This window comes from Procambarus clarkii, chromosome 42 (genome assembly GCF_040958095.1).
Source record: "Procambarus clarkii isolate CNS0578487 chromosome 42, FALCON_Pclarkii_2.0, whole genome shotgun sequence".
Lineage (NCBI taxonomy): Eukaryota > Metazoa > Arthropoda > Malacostraca > Decapoda > Cambaridae > Procambarus > Procambarus clarkii.
In genome coordinates this window covers 23,726,785-23,749,051 of record NC_091191.1, presented here as the reverse complement: position 1 = coordinate 23,749,051, position 22,267 = coordinate 23,726,785, and the positions used below count along the sequence as shown (strand labels likewise).

Sequence of the window (22,267 nt, the reverse complement as noted above, 5' to 3'; positions counted from 1 at the left end):
GTTGGGTAAAGTAAACTATGACTGAGAATGCAGGTGACATTAGTGGGTCTCAAATAATGATGTGACTGACATATTTGATATTTTCGTCGGCCTGACTGACCCAAGTCGTGAGAGCCCCTTCAGTATGAGTTCTTCATTCTAAATTATACATCTGAAGTTTCATTCCTCAATGAGACAAAAGTTAATTACAAAAAAAATTACAAAATGTGAATTACAAACAATCTTCAATGTCTTCATAACTTTAAAAGTATAATTTCAGTTCCTGTCTGCATTTTCTATAATTTGTTATCCAATTCGTCAGCTCACCTCTTTTCCTCTATAGTTTATATTCCCAAGTATATTTAAATAATTTTGTCAGGGACAGACAGCCTGTGTGTGTATATTATATATATATATATATATATATATATATATATATATATATATATATATATATATATATATATATATATATATATATATATATATATATATATATATATATATATATATATATATATATATATATATACCCTCATAACCCTCCTCAGGAAACAATCCCACAACAGTTGACTAACTGTAACTTTCTTATTCACACGAATCATAATTCTGATCATCTTGCTCTAAGCAACCTAATATTCTGAGCTTTCTAACTCTCCAATTTGCTGATACTATTTACTGCCTCTTCACTATCACCAGGAATAGCGCCCCTGTCACCCTCCACCATCACCAACAATACCAGCCCTCTCACCCTCCACCATCACCAACAATACCAGCCCTCTCTCCCTCCACCATCACCAACAATACCAGCCCTCTCACCTTCCACCATCACCAACAATACCAGCCCTCCCTCCCTCCACCATCACCAACAATACCAGCCCTCTCTCCCTCCACCATCACCAATAATACCAGCCCTCTCTCCCTCCATCACCAACAATTCTCTCAAAGGTAGGACACCAGTAATATCTGTCTCTCATCTACAGATGGGCGGCGTGTTGTTTCTGAAGGCTGGCCTCTGGGAGGTTGTTCACCTCATCAACGCACAGGCACCCGACCTCCCAATCTTCTTCTACTCCTGGGAGTTCGAGGCTGACGATTCGCTCTTTCCTTGGATCTTCATGGCTATGCCTGACATTCCGGTGCCTGGAGGTGAGAGAGATACACAAAGAGAGAAAATATGAGAACGACGAACTGTGAGATCCAGAGAGAGAGAGAGAGAGATCCAGAGAGAGAGAGAGAGAGAGAGAGAGAGAGAGAGAGAGAGAGAGAGAGAGAGAGAGAGAGAGAGAGAGAGAGAGAGAGAGAGAGAGAGAGAGAGAGAGAGACAGAGAGAGAGAGACAGAGAGAGAGAGAGAGAGAGAGAGAGAGGAGCAGAGAAAGAGAGAGATCCAGAGAAAGAGAGATCCAGAGAGAGAGAGAGAGAGAGAGAGAGAGAGAGAGAGAGAGAGAGAGAGAGAGAGAGAGAGAGAGAGAGAGAGAGAGAGAGAGAGAGAGAGAGAGAGAGAGAGAGACAGAGACAGAGAGAGAGAGAGAAACAGAGAGAGAGAGAGAAGCAGAGAGAGACATTATAACAAATGGCCAACCGTTGACCTCTGCAGGTATCTCTCACGCCGACGAGTTGTTGTACCTGTTCCACCTGCCCGGGGACCTGGACGAGCGGCAGCGCACCATGGTCAGCCGCATGACCACACTCTGGACCAACTTCGCCAAGTACGGGTGAGTCACACCCGCTGTAACCACCCGGTACAGTTATCAAGGGGTTTGCAGCCACGGAGTGTTGGATATTAAGGGTTGTTTGATGTTGGACTTATGGCCTATTAACCTCGGGATGGTTATTAAAACCATCACAATAGCTCACTGCCCATCAGTATACATTAGTTTTTAGCAGAATTCAGAAGAAAAGTAAGCGTTATGTATGTATATATTTATATATATATATATATATATATATATATATATATATATATATATATATATATATATATATATATATATATATATATATATATATATATATATATATATATATATATATAACTGAAAACTCACACCCCAGAAGTGACTCGAACCCATACTCCCACAACTGGTATGTACAGGGACGCCTTAATCCGCTTGACCATCACGACCGGACATAAGGAAGTGATAGCCGAGGCTATATGAACCACTTCCCCGCCGGCACTCGGATGGTAATCTTGGGCATAGCATTTTATCAAATCACCTCATTCTTTGGGGCACACGTGAGGAACACAAATGCAAACAAGCCTGAATGGTCCCCAGGACTATATACAACTGAAAACTCACACCCCAGAAGTGACTCGAACCCATACTCCCACAACTGGTATGTACAGGGACGCCTTAATCCGCTTGACCATCACGACCGGACATAAGGAAGTGATAGCCGAGGCTATATGAACCACTTCCCCGCCGGCACTCGGATGGTAATCTTGGGCATAGCATTTTATCAAATCACCTCATTCTTTGGCGCACACGTGAGGAACACAAATGCAAACAAGCCTGAATGGTCCCCAGGACTATATACAACTGAAAACTCACACCCCAGAAGTGACTCGAACCCATACTCCCACAACTGGTATGTACAGGGACGCCTTAATCCGCTTGACCATCACGACCGGACATAAGGAAGTGATAGCCGAGGCTATATGAACCACTTCCCCGCCGGCACTCGGATGGTAATCTTGGGCATAGCATTTTATCAAATCACCTCATTCTTTGGGGCACACGTGAGGAACACAAATGCAAACAAGCCTGAATGGTCCCCAGGACTATATACAACTGAAAACTCACACCCCAGAAGTGACTCGAACCCATACTCCCACAACTGGTATGTACAGGGACGCCTTAATCCGCTTGACCATCACGACCGGACATAAGGAAGTGATAGCCGAGGCTATATGAACCACTTCCCCGTTCCTCACTTTGTGTTCCTCACGTGTGCCCCAAAGAATGAGGTGATTTGATAAAATGCTATGCCCAAGATTACCATCCGAGTGCCGGCGGGGAAGTGGTTCATATAGCCTCGGCTATCACTTCCTTATGTCCGGTCGTGATGGTCAAGCGGATTAAGGCGTCCCTGTACATACCAGTTGTGGGAGTATGGGTTCGAGTCACTTCTGGGGTGTGAGTTTTCAGTTGTATATAGTCCTGGGGACCATTCAGGCTTGTTTGCATTTGTGTTCCTCACGTGTGCCCCAAAGAATGAGGTGATTTGATAAAATGCTATGCCCAAGATTACCATCCGAGTGCCGGCGGGGAAGTGGTTCATATAGCCTCGGCTATCACTTCCTTATGTCCGGTCGTGATGGTCAAGCGGATTAAGGCGTCCCTGTACATACCAGTTGTGGGAGTATGGGTTCGAGTCACTTCTGGGGTGTGAGTTTTCAGTTGTATATAGTCCTGGGGACCATTCAGGCTTGTTTGCATATATATATATATATATATATATATATATATATATATATATATATATATATATATATATACATATATATATAAATGGAAATGTTCGTTTGTTCAAAATCGCTAATCTCCGAAAGTTCTTCAACGATTGCTTTGAAATTTTCACGCAACGTTCCATTCGTGTCCGAGTTGGTTTTTATATACAAAATATGTAGATGTCACGTCTGTGACGGCAAGAAACATGCTTTTTTTGTGAAAAACTATGTTTTTATGTGTTTTTCTTGTGAGGGAAATCTTCGAAACCTCTTTACCGATTGCTCTGAAATTTTGACACAGCATTGCATTCGAATAGACGAGTGTTTTTATATAACTACTATATACATGCCTCACCTATGACAAGAAAAAACATGCGTTTTTTTTTTTAAATAGCGCCATCCCGCCAAACACACACCGAAACTACGACGTTGGTACAACGTTCGAACAAGTTTTAACACTTCCTAACCAGTTATAACAACCAATATAGCAAGTTGTAACAACGTTCTAATACGTCATAAACACGTTAAGCCAAGATGTAACAGCTTTATTACAAGTTGTAATAAGCGGAAAATAGAGACAGTTTCGGTTTGTGTTTCCAGGGATATGTTGGACGTAAGAGCAACACATGCTGTACTCTCCGAAAGTTCTTCTCCGATTACTTTGAAATTTAGACTCATCGTTCCATTCGAATACGTGCATGTTTTTATATACCTACTATTTAGATGCCACACCTGTGACAGGTAAAAACATTTTTTGGGGGAAAAACAGCACCATCTGTTGCACGTAAGAGTAACACACGCTATTCAAAATACGTTACGATTTCATTTCAATGATTCCGATTGCATTGATAAATTGATTTTTCATAGATTTTGATTATTTTTCATTTGGATTTAATTCTTTTGTGTGACATTGCGTTGGAATTGAGCTGTGTTGTTTACCATAGTGTTCATTTTATGAGTATAGTTTATTTGATTCTTCTTTCATTGTTTTTCATTTCGTTTTTTTAACTGTTCTTATTTTTCAGTGCAATTGGTGGTGAAATTGAGCTGTGTCAATTGATCTACGTTTGAATTGAAATATTTCGTTAGTATTTTTAGGTTTTGTTTTGAAAACAGGAAAATGAAAAACACATTTATTTCACATCTGCAAATGTGCAACAAACAGCTATGAATCCACCGGCTACATTGTTAACTGCTTTCTTCACGTTATGTCAAAATGACGCGTTTGCGAAAACATTGCTGTATTCGGAAGTGCCTACGTATTACACATGGAATGCCAGTAGAAAATTATTTGAACGACGCAAACGAGGAGAGCGAGTCGACGGACAACCTGGCGTATTGATATAAACTACGATAGGCAGACTGTACACCGTGCATTCCAATCATGATGAATGCTTCTTTCTTCACATGCTGTTGGTAAATGTGCCTGGATCATCGTCTTCCAGCAATTGAGATTTGTCAATGGCGTAACAGATGTCACTTTCCGTAGTGCATGTCAAGCTCTGAATTTATTGGAGAACGACCGACACTGGGATGTATGTATTAATGACGCGCCCAACACGTCACATCCAAATCAAATTCGTGCGTTGTTTTCAATTATATTGACCACCGGCTCTCCTTCATCTCCAACAGAGTATGAGAGAAACACAAATCGCACATGGCTGAAGATATTGTCCGTCGAATACGGAAGGAAAATTCAAATATGAACATGGATTTCACAACGGAAATCTACAACGAGGCGTTGATGATGATTGAAGATTTGTGCTTAGAAATCGAGAACGAACAAAGTCCTCAATCAATTGGAAATGCCATCACCGAATCGATCTGCTGCTGCTTAGTTCGATGTAGAATTGCGTCGTGAACAAAGTTACAACACGGGTGATCTGTTGTCGTATGTGCAATCAAATATTCCTAAGCTAACGCTTGAGCCAAAAGGCATTTACAATCAAATAGTTCAAACTGTCAATAACGGGCTTGCAGAAATCTTCTTAGATGCGTCAGGAAGAACTGGTAATACCTTCCTAATTAGATTGATTCTGGCAGCATTTCGATCCCAAAATAGCATAGCCTCAGCTCTTGCATCGTCCGGAATAGCTGAGACATTGCTACCAGGTGGAAGAGTTAACTGCTACCTCGGCTTTGAAATTGCCATTGAACATGCAATTCATTGAAACTCCCACGTGCAACATTTCTAAAGCATCCGGCACACGAACCTAACAATATTATTCAGTCTAACATTCAAAGCGAGACAGCCACATACAAGTCCGTCGACACTGTTGAGGAAGCAGATGAAGCGGTTAATTATCAAACAGAGTTTTTTAATTCACTCGATCTGCCAGGGAGACCATCACACGTACGACAATTGGATATAGGCGTGCCAATTATCATGTTGCGAAATATCAACCAGCCAAAACTTTGCAGTGCTATGCGGCTTGCAGTAAAAAACTTAATCAGCGACGTCATAGAAGCAACAATCTTGACAGGACCTTTCAAAGGTGAAGATGTCCTCATTCCTCACATTACTATGATTCCAACAGATATGACATTTCAATTTAAGAGATTTTAATTTCCAATTCGTTTGGCGTTTGCAATCTCCATCAACAAAGCTCAAGGCCAATCTGTAGAATTGTGCAGTTTATATCTAGACACGGATTGCTTCTCACGTGGACAATTATATGTTGCGTGTTCTAGAGTCGGCAAACCAGACAATCTCTATATCTCCACAGACAATGGAACAGCAAAAAATATTCTATACCCACAAGCATTGTAAAATTAAACATGTTAGAAACGTGCGCTTTCTCATTTCTTTCTTTCCCACTTACCCAGACTGAGCCACAGCAACACGTGGCGGGTACTGCTAGTATATATATTTTACCGGTCTCCGTGGTGCAGTAGTAAGACACTCGCCTGGCGTTCCGAGAGCGCTATGTCATGGGTTCGTATCCTGGCCGGGGAGGATTTACTGGGCGCAAATCCTTAACTGTAGCCTCTGTTTAACTCAACAGTAAAATGTGTACTTGGTTGTAAAAACAATTCTTCGCGGCGGGGATCGTATTTCAGGGACCTGCCTGAAACGCTATGCGTACTAGTGGCTGTACAAGAATGTAACAACTCTTGTATATATCTCAAAAACAATATATATATATATATATATATATATATATATATATATATATATATATATATATATATATATATATATATATATATATATATATATATATATATATATATATATATATATATATATATATATATGTCGTACCTAGTAGCCAGAATGCACTTCTCAGCCTACTATGCAAGGCCCGAGTTGCCTAATAAGCCAAATTTTCATGAATTAATTGTTTTTCGACTACCTATCCTGCCTAACCTAACCTAACCTAACTTTTTCGGCAACCTAACCTAACCTAACCTATGAAGATAGGTTAGGTTAGGTTAAGTAGGGTTGGTTAGGTTCGGTCATATATCTTCGTTAATTTTAACTCCAATAAAAAAAAATTGGTCTCATACATAATGAAATGGGTAGCTTTATCATTTCATAAGAAAAAAATTAGAGAAAATATATTAGTTCAGGAAAACTTGGCTTATTAGGCAAATCGGGCCTTGCATAGTAGGCTGAGAAGTGCATTCTGGCTACTAGGTACGACATATATATATATATATATATATATATATATATATATATATATATATATATATATATATATATATATATATATATATATATATATATATATATATATATATATATATATTAGCGCATACTTCTAGGTGTATATATTCTTTTATCAAGATTTTCTCTGCTACGCACGACAACTTACTCTGCTTCAGTGTTTTACACAGGTAGGTAGAGGAGCAGACGATTTCATACTCCTGTGTGAGGATAATAGTTCCCCCCTTCCCATTGCTCATGGTAAGCCTTATCCTACTTGATATATCCTGGAACACAACCCGGAATCGGTTAATAACCAGGCACCCAATTACTGCTAGGTGAACACGGTCGAACAGTTCTATCTAACCAATCCTAGAAAAACCTTGGCTCCCAGTAAATCCTCTCTGGCCGGGATTCGATCCCAGACCAAATTTCTCGCGAGGTGTGGGACGAGTGACACCTCTACACCACCAGTGACGTAACCTCTTCCTCTGCTACCCGCTTCCAGAGCCTAAAGTTAACACACACGTCTTCAAGCATTGAATAAATAAAGGTAATTAAGTTAGGAAAAGTTGTGTGAAATTCCGGTTGTGTTTCGGAGAGCTTCGGGATCCTAGTGGGGGCAGTATCACGCCAGGTTGAAATTTTTTTACCATGTGGTGGTATAGTTGATTACGGCGCGTCTGAGAACATCCCGTGCGTAAGTTCGAACCCTCATCAAGGCCCTTGTGGATGTGTCCGTTGTCAACACGTTGCCTGAATAATCAGCATTAAGATCTATTGTGACGTTGTTGACAAAACTCATTAAAACTCTGATTGTTGGCAGGAACCCGACACCTGACGGAGCACAAGGCGAGGGTGAGAAGTGGGAGGGTGACATAGAGAAATGGCTGCCCTTCTCCCTCTCTCAGCCAAACTTCATGCTCGTCTCAGACAACTTCACAGTCCAAGAGGACTTTCTCACACGTTGGAATTACCACAGAGACACAGTTGAACCCACCACCACCCTCAAGGTACGTACTGATTTTTTTTTAGTAAAATTAGTTGTTTATTATTATTATATATATATATATATATATATATATATATATATATATATATATATATATATATATATATATATATATATATATATATATATATATATATATATATATATATATATATACTCTCTCTAGCTGGAAGAAGGGGGACCCATAGCCTCGGAGGAAACCACGCATAACGCATTAGAGGGAATGTTTAGATCCCCTCCAATACAGTTTCTGTGTGCTTTTCTCCTACCACCCCGTTCCTTTTTTATTTTTTGTGCTTTATTATGTATTTGATGGTTACAAGATATACATGGGTTGATACAAAAATAATAATACAAAAAAGTGCTTAAAGGTTATGGATCTCTTGAAAAACACGACAATGGGAAACACTGATGAATGTCACAGACGGGTTCGATCATTGTTGCAAGTCAAACACTTCTTCGAATTCCTCTGAAGTTGGACTAGTGCCCAAGAAGCAACAGGCATTTCCCCTCTGAATCGCAACACTGAGGCGCTGGAACAAGAAACTTTTTGCTCTCTGGTCTTTTGTAGCGCTGATCAATTTGTCCCCCCATTCATTCAGGAACTTCAATGCACATTTTCCCCTCGAACCGAGGGTCTCCGAGCCGATCGGAACAAAGCTGTAGCAGTGTGCCAGACCTCTATATTTAATAATTTTCTGCGATTCCCTGAAAGAAGCAGCACCAAAGGTTTCACGTGTGCTGTAGTGGAGGTAGGTACTGGCCAGTGTGGCAGCGCACGTGTAGTCCCATACCACTTGCTTACCATCCTTCCAAGGTAACAAGGTGACCCCATCAGGGCGCTTCTGAGGGTCGTTAGGTCTGGATATGTGTGGTTCTCTTTGTGCCGCGCAGCGGGCTGTGGCGAGGCTCCTGTTGATGGTGTCGTTGACTTCTTCATGTCTTGCAATTTTACCCTGTGACACACACACACACACACACACACACACACACACACACACACACACACACACACACACACACACACACACACACACACACACACACACACACACACATATATATATATATATATATATATATATATATATATATATATATATATATATATATATATATATATATATATATATATATTTATTATTAGTATATTTTGGTAGCAGTCTTTCCTGTAGACATATATTATTAAATATGACCGAAAAAGTAAGATTAATAATTCTAACACGAATTTTCTCAATCTTTCGTACATTTCTTTTCACTGTTGGAGGTAAATCAAAAATCAATTCTCCAAAATTCATTTTTATTTCTAGTCTGACGCGACACGAGCGCGTTTCGTAAAACTTATTACATTTTTAAAGACTTTAGTTTACAAATACACAACTGAATAGAACTTACACATCTCCGATTTTATATCTACATTTGAGTGAGGTGGATGGGGTGAGGTGGCATTAATAGGGTATTAATTTCATCAACACAAGACAGAACAAGAGGTGGCATTAATAGGGTATTAATTTCATCAACACAATCAAGTCTCCAAAGGAATTTGTTGACTTACTGCGGGGCACACGGGCCACAGGGATAAGAGCCTCGGTGGACGTAGAATCGCTGTTTACCAACGTACCTGTGGATGAGATCATCGGGATGATAGCCGACAGAGTGTATCGTGATCCAGCCTGTACTCCTCTTGACATACCAGAAAATATTCTGAGGAAACTACTCCAAGCTTGTACTAAAGAGGCACCCTTCTTGAGCCCGGATGGGCACATGTATAAGCAAGTAGATGGGGTCGCCATGGGTTCTCCCCTAGGTGTCCTGTTTGCAAACTTCTACATGGGTACCATCGAGCAAAAAGTCTTAGTCGACATGAACTTGAAACAGGCCATATATATTGCAGGTATGTTGACGACATTTTTACACAGGTACCTGATGTCAGACATCTGCAGGAGCTGAAGGAGGCATTTGAGCAGAATTCCGTGCTGCGTTTCACTTACGAGATGGAAAAGGATGGGAAGCTGCCCTTTCTAGATGTAACAGTCATGGAAAAGAGCGGAGGTTTCCACACTGCAGTCTACACTAAGAAAACGAACATGGGAATGTGCCTAAGTGCCAACAGCGACTGCCCAGACAGGTACAAGAGGAGTGTTGTTAACGCATATGTCGACCGAGCTCTCAGCCACAGCTCAGAATGGAAGCAAGTCGACGAAGAACTCTGTAGGGTAGGGCAGGTCCTAGTCAACAACGGCTTCTCCAATGGTTTCGTCGAAGACATCATAAGAAGGAAAGTGAAACGCCATGCAACCTCTGAAGAGACAACTAACACAACACCTATACCCCCTATTAAACTATTTTACAGGAACTTCTTTTCCACAGCTCATAAAACGGAGGAAAGGGTCCTGAAAGATATTGTTAATAGAAACGTTATCCCTACAGACAAAAATCAGAGGATACAACTGACGATTTACTATAAAACCAGAAAAACGGCCAGCCTACTCATGAGAAACTCTCCAGACACAAAACAGTAGGCTTTAAAAGAGACTAACGTCGTCTATGCCTTCAAATGTCCTCTTGGGGACTGTAAACTCCAAAAAACCCAGTATATAGGCAAGACAACAACATCTCTTTCTAGGCGTTTAACGATGCATAAGCAACAGGGCTCCATTAAGGAACATATAATCTCTTCCCACAACCAAACCATCGCCAGAGAAATCCTAGTAAACAACACAGAAATCATCGATAGATACAGCGATAGCAGGCGGCTTGACGTTTGCGAGGCACTACACATCAAGAAGTCAACACCAGCAATCAACGGCCAATTAATGCACAACTATATTCTACCCACCTCAAGACTCCGCTCCAATACAGAAGCATCAAGAAATATGGACCAATAGGCTTTCTACAAACACTTCTATTCAATACCCATTGTTTCGTGTTCTGTCTTGTGTTGATGAAATTAATACCCTATTAATGCCACCTCTTGTTCTGTCTTGTGTTGATGAAATTAATACCCTATTAATGCCACCTCACCCCATCCACCTCACTCAAATGTAGATGTAAAATCGGAGATGCGTAAGTTCTATTCAGTTGTGTATTTGTAAACTAAAGTCTTTGAAAATGTAATAAGTTTTACGAAACGCGCTCGTGTCTCGTCAGACTAGAAATAAAAATGAATTTTGGAGAATTGATTTTTTATTTACCTCCAACAGTGAAAAGAAATGTACGAAAGATTGAGAAAATTCGTGTTAGAATTATTAATCTTACTTTTTCGGTCATATTTAATAATATATATATATTTATATATATATATATATATATATATATATATATATATATATATATATATATATATATATATATATATATATATATATATATATATATATATATATATATATATATATATATATGTCGTACCTAATAGCCAGAACGCACTTCTCAGCCTACTATTCAAGGCCCGATTTGCCTAATAAGCCAAGTTTTCATGAATTAATGTTTTTTCGTCTACCTAACCTACCTAACCTAACCTAACCTAGCTTTTTTTGGCTACCTAACCTAACCTTACCTATAAATATAGGTTAGGTTAGGTTAGGTAGGGTTGGTTAGGTTCGGTCATATATCTACGTTAATTTTAACTCTATTAAAAAAAAATTGACCTCATACATAGAGAAAAGGGTTGCTTTATCATTTCATAAGAAAAAAATTATAGTAAATATATTAATTCAGGAAAACTTGGCTTATTAGGCAAATCGGGCCTTGAATAATAGGCTGAGAAGTGAGTTCTGGCTACTAGGTACGACATATATATATATATATATATATATATATATATATATATATATATATATATATATATATATATATATATATATATATGTCGTACCTAGTAGCCAGAACGCACTTCTCGGCCTAATATGCAAGGCCCGATTTGCCTAATAAGCCAAGTTTTTATGAAATAATTGTTTTTCGACTACCTAACCAACCTAACCTAACCTAACCTAACTTTTTCGGCTACCTAACCTAACCTAACCTAAAAAGATAGGTTAGGTTAGGTTAGGTAGGGTTGGTTAGGTTCGGTCATATATCTACGTTAATTTTAACTCCAATAAAAAATAATTGACCTCATACATAATGAAATGGGTAGCTTTATCATTTCATAAGAAAAAAATTAGAGAAATTATATTAATTCAGGAAAACTTGGCTTATTAGGCAAATCTGGCCTTGCATAGTAGGCCGAGAAGTGCATTCTGGCTACTAGGTACGACATATATATATATATATATATATATATATATATATATATATATATATATATATATATATATATATATAAGTTATGAGGATTTTCAATGCATAAATTACGTAGTCACCTTCAGGTCAAATATTTAAGATACAGGTTAACTGTTTATATTCAATAATAATGTTATTATTAAGTCCTCCCCAACACATACGATCACAGAACTGATGTATAACTCCTCATCTTCCCCTTCTTCAGCCCCCGACCCCGACTCTCCAGCCGGAGATGGTCAGGAAGGCTGACTACGACCAGCAGGTGAAGGAGAAGAAACACTTCCAGATCGCCACCGGTGTCCTGGGAGGCCTGGCTGCCTGCGCGCTCTGCGTCCTTGCAGTCCTCTTGTTTAGGAAGAGAAACGTGAAAGATGATGTACGGTGTTGACGACGGTGTTCCTTGTCATGCAGCTGTTGATGTGTTGACGACGGTGTTCCTTGTCATGCAGCTGTTGATGTGTCGACGACGGTGTTCCTTGTCATGCAGCTGTTGATGTGTTGACGACGGTGTTCCTTGTCATGCAGCTGTTGATGTGTTGACGACGGTGTTCCTTGTCATGCAGCTGTTGATGTGTCGACGACGGTGTTCCTTGTCATGCAGCTGTTGATGTGTCGACGACGGTGTTCCTTGTCATGCAGCTGTTGATGTGTCGACGACGGTGTTCCTTCCCTTGCAGCTGTTAATGTGTTGACGGCGGTGTTCCTTGTCATGCAGCTGTTGATGTGTTGACGACAGTGTACCTTCACTTGCAGCTGTTAATGTGTTGACGGCGGTGTTCCTTGTAATGTAGCAGTTGATGTGTTGACGACGGTGTTCCTTCACCTGCAGCTGTTAATGTGTTGACGGCGGTGTTCCTTGTCATGCAGCTGTTGATGTGTCGACGGCAGTGTACCTTCACTTGCAGCTGTTAATGTGTTGACGGCGGTGTTCCTTGTAATGTAGCAGTTGATGTGTTGACGACGGGGTTCCTTGTCATGCAGCTGTTGATGTGTTGACGATGGGGTTCCTTGTCATGCAGCTGTTGATGTGTTGACGACGGTGTTCCTTGTCATGCAGCTGTTGATGTGTTGACGACGGTGTTCCTTCACCTGCAGCTGTTAATGTGTTGACGACGGGGTTTCTTGTCATGCAGCAGTTGATGTGTTGACAGGGTAGTTCTTTCACATGCAGTCACCTCTCAACAGCTAGTTTATGTTTGATAGAGTGAGCTGCAGTGAAGCTGTGTCTGGGATATTAACTTTGTGAACTACGTAAATTAGAAAGCAGACCCGCCACACATATTGTGTTAGAGAGTCTGGATGTAAATAATGAATTGATTGAATTATATTCTCACTTGATGTATAATACTGATGACTTATACTTAATAACTTTAAGTAGCTGGAGCTTCAAATTAAATGTGAGTGTCATGTAATCAATCTTATCATGTGTTTAGAGATTAATGCACCCATGGCATCTTTGAGTCGGGCGATCCTCCATAGATAAAAAGATTTAATTGCATATGTATCTGCAACATATTTAACATGTTTAGTAGAGCACATATTTCTAGTAATTTCTACATCTAATATGTTATTTGATTGATTATATATAAATATTTGTTGGTAACTTTATTATAAGTTGATATATATTGGTACTTAGTGATATAACCATCAATGAATTTGGTTATGGGAAGCAGTGGCTAACCAACGTTGATTGTAAGCGCAAGATTGGAAATATATAGAAGATAACGAGACTAAACACGTACTCAACAGTCACAACAGCAGCAACACGGTTCTGTTGCTGCTGTTGTACTCTTTGTGCTGGATAGCACATTAGCTATTTTGTGCTAATGTGCTTAGTTATTTTGTGCTATTGTACTATCCAGTCTCTTTTTATAAAGCCTCTTGCAGCTTTCTGATCATTTCTACTCCCCTCACAGTAGTTTAGACATTGCTATTACCATCTCGTCCAATCTTTTAAGATAGTCATTAGGATATTTTTGGACATTTTATTTATTTTTATTTTTATTTAAATCTATTAACATAATGGCAGCTCTGTGGCCCCTTCTAGATACTGGCGTAGCAGGGTCATGCGATTAACTTGACCAACCCGGGGTAAATAGTTGCTTGCCCAGATCTTATAGGTCACGATATCACAGCTAAATCACGAGATCGACTTCTGCTCGCTAGGATATCAGAAATAAAGTGCTAGATCCAGTCAGAAGAAATCAGAAATTCTTTCCGTGATTTCACAGAATGAATCTTTTTATTCACAGTATCAGAAATCAGAAAGAGGCTTTACTTGCGTGTGTGTTAACCGGTGCCTCGCTGCAACATTTAGAAGATGGCAACAGTAAGGGCCGCCTCTTGTGGTCCTCCACTTTCTTGACGCAGGAGAAGGCAACAAGACATGGCGCAGATGGGTAATGAATATTGGTAAAGAGTTGAACTGATGTGTCAAAAGATGCAAAAGAAGTGTCAAGCTCCCAGTTGTGACGGAAGTTGGCGTTCAAAACACAAGTACTTTTTGGGCGGAAGAAACCAAGAAGTGTACTATCTACTTAAATCTAAAAAGTTGCGCAATAAGACCTATTTGGAACATATCGAGGAATTTACTTCTACCATCTTAAGAGCAATGGCAGACATACACTCATGTTGGTGCCTGGCAACTGTGTTGGTGCCTGGCGGCTGTGTTGGTGCCTGGCAACTGTGTTGGTGCCTGGCGGCTGTGTTGGTGTAAGTATATGATGCGAGTCATTTATTAATTTATGTTTCCCTTATTGTGAGTGCCACTTATTAGTGATAATATTAACATAGATTAGAATGTTATTCTTTGCCCTGATACTTGACTCATTGATGTGTTTTTCCTTGCGGGTTGATACACAGAATTCTTTGCTTCTTGTACACAGGCCAACTTACCAGAAGGCTTATATATTTGCGTATTTATTCATTCTGTTTACTGTGCAACTGTGTATATATTGTCATGTGTGACTATTAGTGTTGGCGATTATTAATAATGTGGTATTTTAGTGCAACACACCAGCAGCAAGGTATGTGTAATTATAGTGTGAATGTTGATTATATAGAACACACTAAGACTCTCGCCCTTGTTAATATTTACTCCTGCGGTATTTATTTTCCAGGACACGTAACATTTGTTGTTTCATTATTATACGTATTAAGTGTCCATCCTGTGTATTATTATCCTGGCCAAGCTGGAGTCTGGTGACGAGGATCCTCGCAGCTGGTGACGAGGAGCCTCACTGTTGGCGACGAGGAGCCTCGCTCCTGTTGACGAGGAGTCTCGCTGCTGGCGACGAGGAGTCTCGCTGCTGGCGACGAGGAGCCTCACTGCTGGCGACGAGAGTAGTGAATAAGGAGACAAATCGTGAATTGATTTTCAGATCCGATTGGCCACTGCCATGCCGACTCGACTGCTGGGGGGGGATTCGTGCAAAAAGCGGTTGGGTTAGGGCACACTCGGCGCGCACCTGGATAGATGGTGGGGTGGGGTGGTGGTCCACGTCCCCCTGGGCTCCCAAACCCACCTCCCATGGGCGGGCCTGAGAGACTCGTGAGACTATCCTAACCATTTTTTTCACAAAGCTGCCCCGGGATGTAGCATGTGTAGGGGGCATAAGTAGGGGGGTCCCTTACTTATGTATGGTTCAGAGGACGAATGTTCAATAGATAAAAAAAAAACACTGGTGAAAGGAATATAACAGTTATTTTGGAGTATTTTAATAGCGCTAGTATGTGAGTGTGTGTGTGTGTTTTTTTATGTAAATACAATATATCTGTTTCTAATTCCTACTGAGAAGTGTGTCTGAAATAAAGGGTTTCCCCCCTATATTTGGTAAGGTTTTAATAATCAGGTAAGAAATTAAATGAGAACAAAGACTCGAGTTATATTTTTGCTAGTTTCCCCAGATATATGTTCCATTTTCTTTAAATTTTGTTCTAGAGAAAACATCTGGTCAGTGATAGCCTGAAGCCATATTGGGTCTCCAGAAGAAAAATTCACCCAGCGTTGCGGGTGTCACATGACCTGACGTCATCAATAGGGGCCCCCTACCTACGAGTGACCCTGTGGGGTCAAGTAAACTTACAAAGAACAAGTTGGATATTTAGTTGTAGTAAGCCTTATCTTAAATTTACATGATACTGTAGGGGTACATTGACATGAAGGGCGAACTGTAGAACAGGGGCCAGATTCACGAAGGTACTTACGAAGGTTTTTCTTCTTGATGGCTACGTCGGTATTTAGGTAGCTACACTAAGTCGAAAAACCTTAGGTCAGGGATCTAAGTGTGGTGTCGACCACTCATAGCTTTACGTAAATTGGATAAACTCAATTTTTCTCTACTACATAACACTGGTATCGATTTTAAGATTTTGGAAAATAAACAAAAGATTATAGCAATTGAATCTCGTGAAGAGGAGTCCTTCGTGTAAGTTATATATGCCTTCTCTGCTTAAAACTTTGAGTAAATATGTCTTTTATGATATTAGAATTAGTTTTATAATAGCAAGATATTATATCAGTAGTTATTAAGTAAATAAACACTGGTGAACATGAAATATGAGAGAAGGCGATGAGCCCTGCCTGATGGGATCATTTACTGTCACCAAATGCTCCTGTTCACCTAGTAGTAAGGGAGTACCTTAGCTATACATACCCATTTCAAATTTATTTAGTTTGGTTTTATTTTGAAATTAAATATGGGTGAGACATAAAATAAAAATATGCTGCACAAATAATGTTAGGTAAGGAGAAGAGTAAAAATGTCAAAAACTTTATTCATTAAATACTTAAAGTTATTTTTATGACTATATGGACTATTAATTAAAAAAGAGAGAGGGAAGTAGGGGTCCAAGACCTCTTCCTGTTACACAACTTGGGTGTGGAACAAGTAATTATCAAAAGAAGGCACCATGCCAGGAAGGCTATGTAGCAGTAAGGCAGTGAGGTGAGGCAGCTACTTGTTTGAGAAATGCTTATTTTATTTACCTTATAGGCTGAGGCAGCTTATTTTATTTGAGGAATACTCAGCTGATTCCTCTACATTTAGTATGGAACAAATTTGTGTCCAAGACCTCTTCCTGTTACACAATTTGACTGTGTGTATCCAAACTAGAAGTGCTCTACAAATCAAGGGACCCAGAATGTGGAATAACCTCCCGAATAATGTCAAAGGCTGTACCTCTCTCAACCAGTTTAAGAGTAAAACCAAGTACTACCTAATTAACTCCATGTAACCTACCTTACCCCCTAAATGTCAACTCATGTCTTGCTATTTTTTAAACAATGCTGTTCACCAACGTGTACAATTGCTGATTTGTGCTATGTTACCCCCCCTTTTTTTTATTCCTTCTTTCAACACAATTTATACCTAATCCCCATTACTATTAAGTTTTAGTCTGTGTTTTTTCCCCACACCTTGCCCGAAATGCTATGAGTATTAGTAGCTTTAGGTATTGTATGTACTAGCTCTGTCTATAAATCCATCATCATGTTTGTAAATCAACTGTATGTACTTTTCCTGAATAACATTTATTTATTATTATTTATTTATTAATCAGTAAGTGTTAAAAGAAGGCACCAAGCTGGGAAGGCTATGTAGCACCATTGTGTGTAACAATAAACCAATTTTTTTTTTAACAAATAATGCACCTGTATGGTAAAACAAATCCTGTCAGCTGTAAAAATATTGATGCAGTTATTTAAATAAAAAATATAATGAAAGAAATATTACTGGTTCATTTTTATCCTATTTTCCTATCTTTTTGTACTGTACAGTATATCCAAGGAAATGAAAAATTGAGACATAATGCACAATTTAATGAATGATTAGCATGGATTAGCAGTTCAAAAGAAATATGACTATTACATATCAACATGAGATCTTAATGATCCATGGTTAACATGATTTAATAAGGATAATACAGTACTGTATTTGTAATAATACAAACTATAATTTAAATCTTTATTACTGATTTTTTTTATTAAGAAGATTAGGTATACACAGCAATGTGCTGCTACCCTATTCTATATGGAATATTACACAGTGTAGATAAAAAACTAGCTATAAGTTTATCTAATACTCCCATCTCACAGGATGGTTAGACATAAATGGAATCAGTTTAGAAAATACCAGCCTCAATGCAAAAACAAATCAACTCTGACTAAACACCTCTTTGCAATTTTCACAAGAGGTAAGCACTGAATCATGGAAACATTATATTATAATTACTCTCACCAGTTTCTACAAGACTCCTCTCAAACAATGTATTTTTTAACATGTTTAGGTGTACACAGCAATGTGCTGCTTCCCTATTCTGTATGAAGGACCACACAGTGTAGATAAAAAACCAGCTACAAGCTCATCCAACATCCTCACCTCACAGGATGGCCAGTCATACATGTAATCAGGAGAGAACAAAATACTTAAAGCTGATCTATTAGCCTCCACTGGCAAAATCTGGGTGCAGCACAAGAATATCTTCCAATATTCCTGAGTGAATGAAGACTTAATCAAACTAGAAATGCTCTACAAATCAAGAGACCCAGAATATGGAATGACCTTCCCAACCATGTTAAAGACTGTACCTCTCTCAACCAGTTTAAGATAAAAACGAAGCACTACCTAATAAATTCCCTGTAACCTACCTTACCCCTCTATTGTCAACCCATGTCTGTTTTTTTTTTAAACAACTCTGTCGACCTAATTGTATTTGTGCTGCTTTTTCACCCATGTTCCCCCCTTTTTTATCTCTATTTTTATTTGTTCTCAACACATTTTATTCTTTATACTCAATTAGTATTAAGCTTTAGTCATTTGTGTTTTTCATACCCGAAACGCTTTGCATAATAGTGGCTTTAGGCATTGTATGTACTAGCCCTATCTATAAATCCAACATTCTTTGTAAAATCTCTTGTATGTATGTACCTTACCTAAATAAACATTTATTTATTTATTTATAAGTAATTGCAGAGCTCAAAGTACTTCGTACCATTTGGTATGAAGTCACTGATAACAGGGTAATTACAGATATAGTGTTGGAGAGTATGTTCTCTCAAGTAGGACTGAAAACATATGTTTTTTCCACCAAGAGGGCTATAAACCCATGAAACCGCCTACCCGCTGAAGCCGTAAATGCCAAATTCCAGCTAAAAAATATCCTTAAGACAATTGGCGGGTCCTTTAACAAGCCGCCGGCTTTCTGTCCTCGTCGAGGCCACTAGACAGTTAGTGGTTGTCATGTTCACAGAAAATGGTACCATCCGTTTTCTATGTGCGGCGGCTGAGACGCCAGTAGAAAGAGGTAAACAAGAGAGCGTACAGGACGCTACCAGCTTGGAAGCTACTAGTCGTGTATCAGTTTAAGTATTAAAGTCAATAACCAAGCAATGGCTTTATATCAACCCTACAACCTAGACTTCCTTAGTAATACACAACACCACACTGGCGACGAAGATGAACTGTAAACGCAGGTATTTGTTCAGATTAAAACACAAGGGAGAAGCATGCTGTCTCGCCTGGAGGAGGAAGAGAAGCTGTCTGTGAGCACCATACGCTATGTTGTGTGCTAACCAATGCTGTGTGCTAACCGATGCTGTGTGCTAACCAATGCTGTGTGCTAACCAATGCTGTGTGCTGCCCAAGCTGTGTAATGAGGAATCTGGAAATTTGCTGACGCTGTGTACAAAACGATGCTTTGATGCTGTATACAAAACCCGATGTTATGTATACGAAACGCGCTCTGTGCTACAATTCTTCACGCTGTGAACTGACTGCTGTACCAACTGCTGCACCAACTGCTGTACCAACTGCTAACAACTGCTGTGCCAACTGCTGACAACTGCTGTGTTGCTGTGAGTAGGAACACCACATGTACACAAGGGCTAGGTAAGCAGTCAGTTGCTGCTGTATTGTGCACTGCTGTGAAATTTTGCATTAAAATGCTTGTATGCTTTACAAAATTAAAGTAATTACAGTGAATTCTTAACTAACATATACAGTGCAGTAAGTGTTTAATATTCTGAGGAACATTTAAGTGATAAGTTTACATTTATACAGTAAAAATGGCAAATATACCTCAGTTTCCTGCATTTGATCCTGACTTTGACCAGACAAACCTGTCACAGAGGTGGACCAAATGGCTTAAAAGGTTTGAAAATTTGTTGATAGTTTCTGACATCAAAAGTGCTGAAAGAAAGCGTGCCTTTCTACTTCATTATGCAGATGATAGAGTTTGTGACATCTTTGACACACTGAAAGACACTGGTTATCTTGAGGTTATCTTGAGATAATTTCGGGGCTTTAGTGTCCCCGCGGCCCGGTCCTCGACCAGGCCTCCACCCCCAGGAAGCAGCCCGTGACAGCTGACTAACACCCAGGTACCTATTTTACTGCTAGGCAACAGGGGCATAGGGTGAAACAAACTCTGCCCATTGTTTCTCGCCGGCGCCTGGGATCGAACCCAGGACCACAGGATCACAAGTCCAGTGTGCTGTCCGCTCGGCCGACCGGCTCCCCGGTGGTGACAAAGATTATGACATTGCCAAAGCCAAATTAACTGAACATTTCAAACCAAGGCAAAATACTGCAATGGAAATTATGCATTTCAGGAGAGCAAAACAACTCTCTAATGAAACTGTGGATCAATACCACACACGTTTGCAGGGTTTAGCAGTCCATTGTGAGTTTGCTGATGTTGACAAAGAAATCAAACAGCAAATAATTGAGACATGCAAATCTACACGTCTCCGTCGAAGAGCTCTAGAACTTGTTGATGATGAAAGTTCTCTTACCAAGATACTGGATATTGCTCGTCGAATGGAAGATGCTGCACGCGATGCTCGTGTCATGGAGTGCAGTGCCAATAACGGTTCTGCCACTGTTACTAACAGTGATGAGGTACATAAGGTTCAGGGAGGACACCGTGATCATAGAAGATATCATGGCAAACCTAACAGTAAATTAAGCCGAGAACCACATCACAACTGGAGTCATGGAACAAGACTCAAGCAGTCACAACGACCCACATCAGAGGGTGTCAACAATAAATGTTACAATTGTGGAGGAGACTACCCACACCAAGATAATGTTTGTCCTGCTCAAGGTAAGAAGTGCTATGAGTGTGGAAAACTAGGTCATTTTGGTGCTATGTGTCGTTCCACACTCAAGAAACCACAGTCAGTGAATAAAAGCACTGTACGAGGATCAGGTCATAGGGGTCAAGGTGGTAAACACAATATTGCACCTCATATCCAGAATGTTAATAATATACAAGACAACATGTCATTACAACCAGTCTCAGATGACAGTGAATGTGATTACACTTATGGAGTACAATCAATCACAGAATGGAATGATCTTCCAAACAACCCAGAGACTATAGTACACATTGCTGGTATTTGTCTCAAAGTTCTCATTGACACTGGATCAAACATGGACACCATTGCTGAGTGCCACTATGAACAATTTAAAAAACAGTTCCCAAAGCTTGAAAACTATAATGGCACAGCCACTGCCTATGCTTCAAAGGTAGCCTTGCCAGTGATTGGAACTTTCACTGCAGAGATTAAGTCAAAGAATGCAATGCTCACTACTACATTCCATGTTGTTAGGAATGCAAAGGAGTCTCTACTCAGTTACAAGACTTCAACTAAATTGGGGCTACTTCAGCTTTCTAAAGCTGTAGCAGTGAAATCTGCAAACAATGTTGATGGTATTGTTGCTGAATTTTCTGATCGATTTAAATCCATAGGTTGTTATACTGATAGCAAAGTACATCTGCATATCAACTCAGATGTAATTCCAGTTGCCCAACCACATCGCCGACAACCATTCCATACTCGCAAGAAAATCGATGCCGAACTGGATAGGCTGATGGAACTAGATATCA

General features: G+C 39.7%; 1 protein-coding gene across 1 annotated transcript in view; it reads left to right on the top strand.

Moving 5' to 3' along the window:
• The window catches only part of LOC123770242 (juvenile hormone esterase), a 64,726-nt gene extending 49,184 nt beyond the window's left edge, over positions 1-15,542 (top strand). The window contains exons 10-13 of the mRNA XM_069339945.1: positions 963-1,128; positions 1,578-1,695; positions 7,910-8,096; positions 12,585-15,542. Of these exons, the coding sequence (XP_069196046.1) occupies positions 963-1,128; positions 1,578-1,695; positions 7,910-8,096; positions 12,585-12,767 (654 nt within the window). The 3' untranslated portion in view covers positions 12,768-15,542. The remainder of the gene's footprint in view (positions 1-962; positions 1,129-1,577; positions 1,696-7,909; positions 8,097-12,584) is intronic.
• Positions 15,543-22,267: the final 6,725 nt, after the last annotated feature.